The sequence below is a fragment of the Trichoplusia ni genome, chromosome 18, assembly GCF_003590095.1.
Source record: "Trichoplusia ni isolate ovarian cell line Hi5 chromosome 18, tn1, whole genome shotgun sequence".
Lineage (NCBI taxonomy): Eukaryota > Metazoa > Arthropoda > Insecta > Lepidoptera > Noctuidae > Trichoplusia > Trichoplusia ni.
Genome location: NC_039495.1, coordinates 1,684,609 through 1,688,092, shown reverse-complemented (window position 1 = coordinate 1,688,092; position 3,484 = coordinate 1,684,609). Strand labels below are relative to the sequence as shown.

The 3,484-nt window shown below is 48.5% G+C and overlaps 1 protein-coding gene across 1 annotated transcript; it reads left to right on the top strand.

Moving 5' to 3' along the window:
- Window positions 1-222: 222 nt before the first annotated feature.
- LOC113503091 (la-related protein 6) lies at window positions 223-3,214 on the top strand. The gene has a single exon (XM_026884905.1). It carries the CDS (start codon window positions 985-987, stop codon window positions 2,200-2,202), a length of 1,218 nt encoding a protein of 405 aa, XP_026740706.1. The 5' UTR covers window positions 223-984; the 3' UTR covers window positions 2,203-3,214.
- The last annotated feature ends 270 nt before the right edge of the window (window positions 3,215-3,484 follow it).

Sequence of the window (3,484 nt, the reverse complement as noted above, 5' to 3'; positions counted from 1 at the left end):
GAATAATTATTAAAATGAGAATTGCGATAATTACGATTAATGTCTTAAAAGTTGTCCCTACACTTTTGTTAATGTTTATTGGTTTTAATATCATTAAACAATAATGATTTGAAGTGCAGAAACATTCTTAACTTTATTGGTGTAAAATGGAGTAAGATTGTAAGAAATCATGCTCAAATAAAGCATGATTTTAATACCTTTTAGATTTCTATAACTAACAGTTTTAATTATTATCAAAAAATATATTTTATAACATTTAATTTTAGTAACGTTAGTTATTTCTTAAATTGTAACTTTTTGTACGTAATAATTTCATAGACAATGGATATTTATTGAATTTAAAATTTTCGTAAGGAGGTTAAACATCTAATTTAGAATTAATATACTCAACAATGTGAATAAAACAATAAAAACCATTGTTATCTTTACAACGTATTAAATACGAATTAATGAATCGTGAAACAAAAACTGAAGGCAGATAGATACTTATTCCACTCATGTTGATAACAAACGAAGTTACCGAGACCTTGTCCGTTTTGCATCATAATCTGATCACATAACAAGTACAATAACATTAAGTTTCCACAATGCATCAGAATAAATAATTATCGATTTTATTACAGTTTGCAATCATTGTTCCCAATTATGTTTTGAATTAGAATGCATGCTGTAAGACTAGCGTGCTCCCGTTGCGTGCGGCCCGCCCAAACACTGACCGACTCGCGTGACTATACGCATAACATTAATAGAGCTAACCTCTTTCCATAATATCCCTGTGATTAGCGCGTGTGATACACTCGCTCCAGCGTCGCGTAGTCTGGCAATGTCATCTCGTATCGTTTCCGAATGCTTCGCCTTTTACTCGCGCATCCCCCCGACATTATAAAAGAGTGGCGTCTGCGCCGCGCGCCCGCAGTCTACATCGCGACTCCGAGCGAGCACCGCGCTCCTGTAATGCAATAGTGTGTCTCACATCACGCCGACATGGAGGGGACCCCTCCCAGCCACGGACTGCCCGAGCCCGACGAGGGCATCGCCCACGACCGCCGCCCATCCACCGACGACCACGCCGACCTGTCCGACTCCGCCTCGGACACGGGCTCCGGCGGCGGCAAGGACTCCGGCTGCGAAGTCACCGCCGAACAGCAGGAGCCGCCCTACACGCCGCCCGACGACGAGCTCGCGCACAGGATCGTCTCGCAGGTCGAGTTCTACTTCTCCGACGCCAACATCACCAAGGACGCCTTCCTTCTGAAGCACGTCAGGAGGAACAAGGAAGGGTACGTGTCCCTTAAACTGATCTCCAGCTTCAAGCGAGTCAAGCACCTCACTAAGGACTGGAGAGTGGTCGCCGAAGCACTCAAGCGGTCTACAAAGTTAGAAATTAATGAATTGGGAACAAAACTACGCAGGATAGACCCGCTTCCGGCGTACGATGAAACTACACCGTCTAGGACTGTGGTGGCCGTGCGGATGCCCATCGAGCGTCCCTCCGTAGAGAATGTGTCGCGGCTGTTCGCGAGCTGCGGCGAGATAGCGCTCGTGAGGGTGCTGCGCCCCGGCAATCCGGTGCCTGCGGACGTTCGTCAGTTCCTCAACAAGAACCCTAGTTTGGTTAATTGTGTGTGTGCGTTAGTTGAGTTCACTGAATCTGAATCAGCGAGAGAAGCGCTGCGCCTTCAGAACCCTGAGGACGACGGCATGAGAGTGTATGAGTTGAACGGTGTCCCTAGAGAGCCCAAGAGGAAGGCCCCAGCGCGCCGGCCGCCGCCGCGCCGCCACGAGTGCGAGTACTCGTCGTGCTGCAGCGGCTCCGAGGCGGAGTACGACTACCGCTACGGGACTCCGTACTACCGGCGGAACTCGAGCGGGTTCTTCGCGCCGCGCTCGCCGGAGATCCAGACGTGGGTGCCGCGGCGGCCGTCCACGTGCAGCCACAGCTCGGACTCGGGCGTGTCGTTCTACTGCAGCTCGCGGCGCCTGTCGCAGGCCAGCTCGGGCAGCGCCAGCAGCGGCGAGGGCTGGCTGGCGCGGCGCCTGTCGGGCTGCTCGCTGGCGGGCGCGGACTGCGGCGGCGGCCGGCGCCTGTCGTGCGCGCCGCGCCTGGAGCCGCGCGCGCCGCTGGTCCCCGACGGCACGCGCGGCTTCCACGCCGCCGCCCGCCAGCGCCGCATCTCGGACCTCGCGCTCTACTCGCGCTAGAAAGCGCGCGCCAACCGTGACACCTTTCTAATCACGTTGGATAACCGCCTTTCACGTTCTGGCCGCTGGTTTTTTTAATCTATTTCGCACGAGGAAGCATCGCGTGTGTTCCGCGAAGTTTTCCTCGCGTTACAAACTGAGTTACCTTCTCGAACGATGTGATCATAAGCTCATTTAGTTTTAAGAAACGGAACGCTGTGTTTAGTTTCGTAAATCACTTAAACATGTAATTTATTTAGTACATTGTATTTATGATTCGCGTAATTTATTGCGTATGCGCGCGCGTCGCGGTCGAGTTTTCATTTCGAGTTATGTCAGAGTTGTGGGCACAAACCGATCACGCAAAATCGACATTCATGCGATTGTAGACTCTGTGTAAGAGAGCTGCTCGCGCAGTGAGATGTGGGCCGGCTGCGTGCCGCGCGGGAGAGCGATCTCGCCGTGAAAGGGGACCGCGGGCAACACTCCATCAGCTGTTGCTGGCGCGCTGAGTAACAGAGCGCGTGCTGCTGTACTATGTGTTACGTAACAGATTGCGCACATTCTCAGCTTCCTGTGAGAGCCACAGCCTCTGTTACTCCTCACATCTAGCAAGAGAGCCGCGACGCGTATGGCTAACAATTTTTCAACATTTTTGTACATTTAAGTCATTTTTTAACTTAAGTCAGTCGCCATTTCATGTTAACTGTCGTTGTAAGTCTCGTCGTTGTAAGATACATTGTGATGAATATGTAGATATCGGGTTGCGCAACCCTCACTTTCTTGTGCGGTTTTTTTTAATTTATTTTTTTATCGAGCAGAGGAACGTTGCATGCGTGTAACGGCACAACTATTTCGCTTTTTATTATTAGTAGCGCTGTGGCTTTTCTATTGAACGTTCGTGCCGTATAATAATTAAACTAGATCTAATTGCTGGTGCGCCGTTCAATACAAAAGTCACACAACCTCTGTATATTGTAATGAAACTTGAGATGATTTTATTTTAATGATAATTATAAGATTTTTGGAGAAACTCGTTGTTTGATTGACCTTCGCTGTGGAAAGTTAGTTCATGTACCGTTTGCCTTGACTGATTGATTCTCACGCTGACAGATTGTATTACAACACTGGCCGAGTCGCGCTGACGACACTATCTGAATCGATTCCGTTAATCGAGTTAAAGGTATGCTAATGAACGCCGCTGAGATAATGCCGCCTATTTATGTCAATAATTATCATATTCGTGTTAATTTATACGATTTATGGAACTTTGATTGATATACTTTGTGTAAATATTATCTTC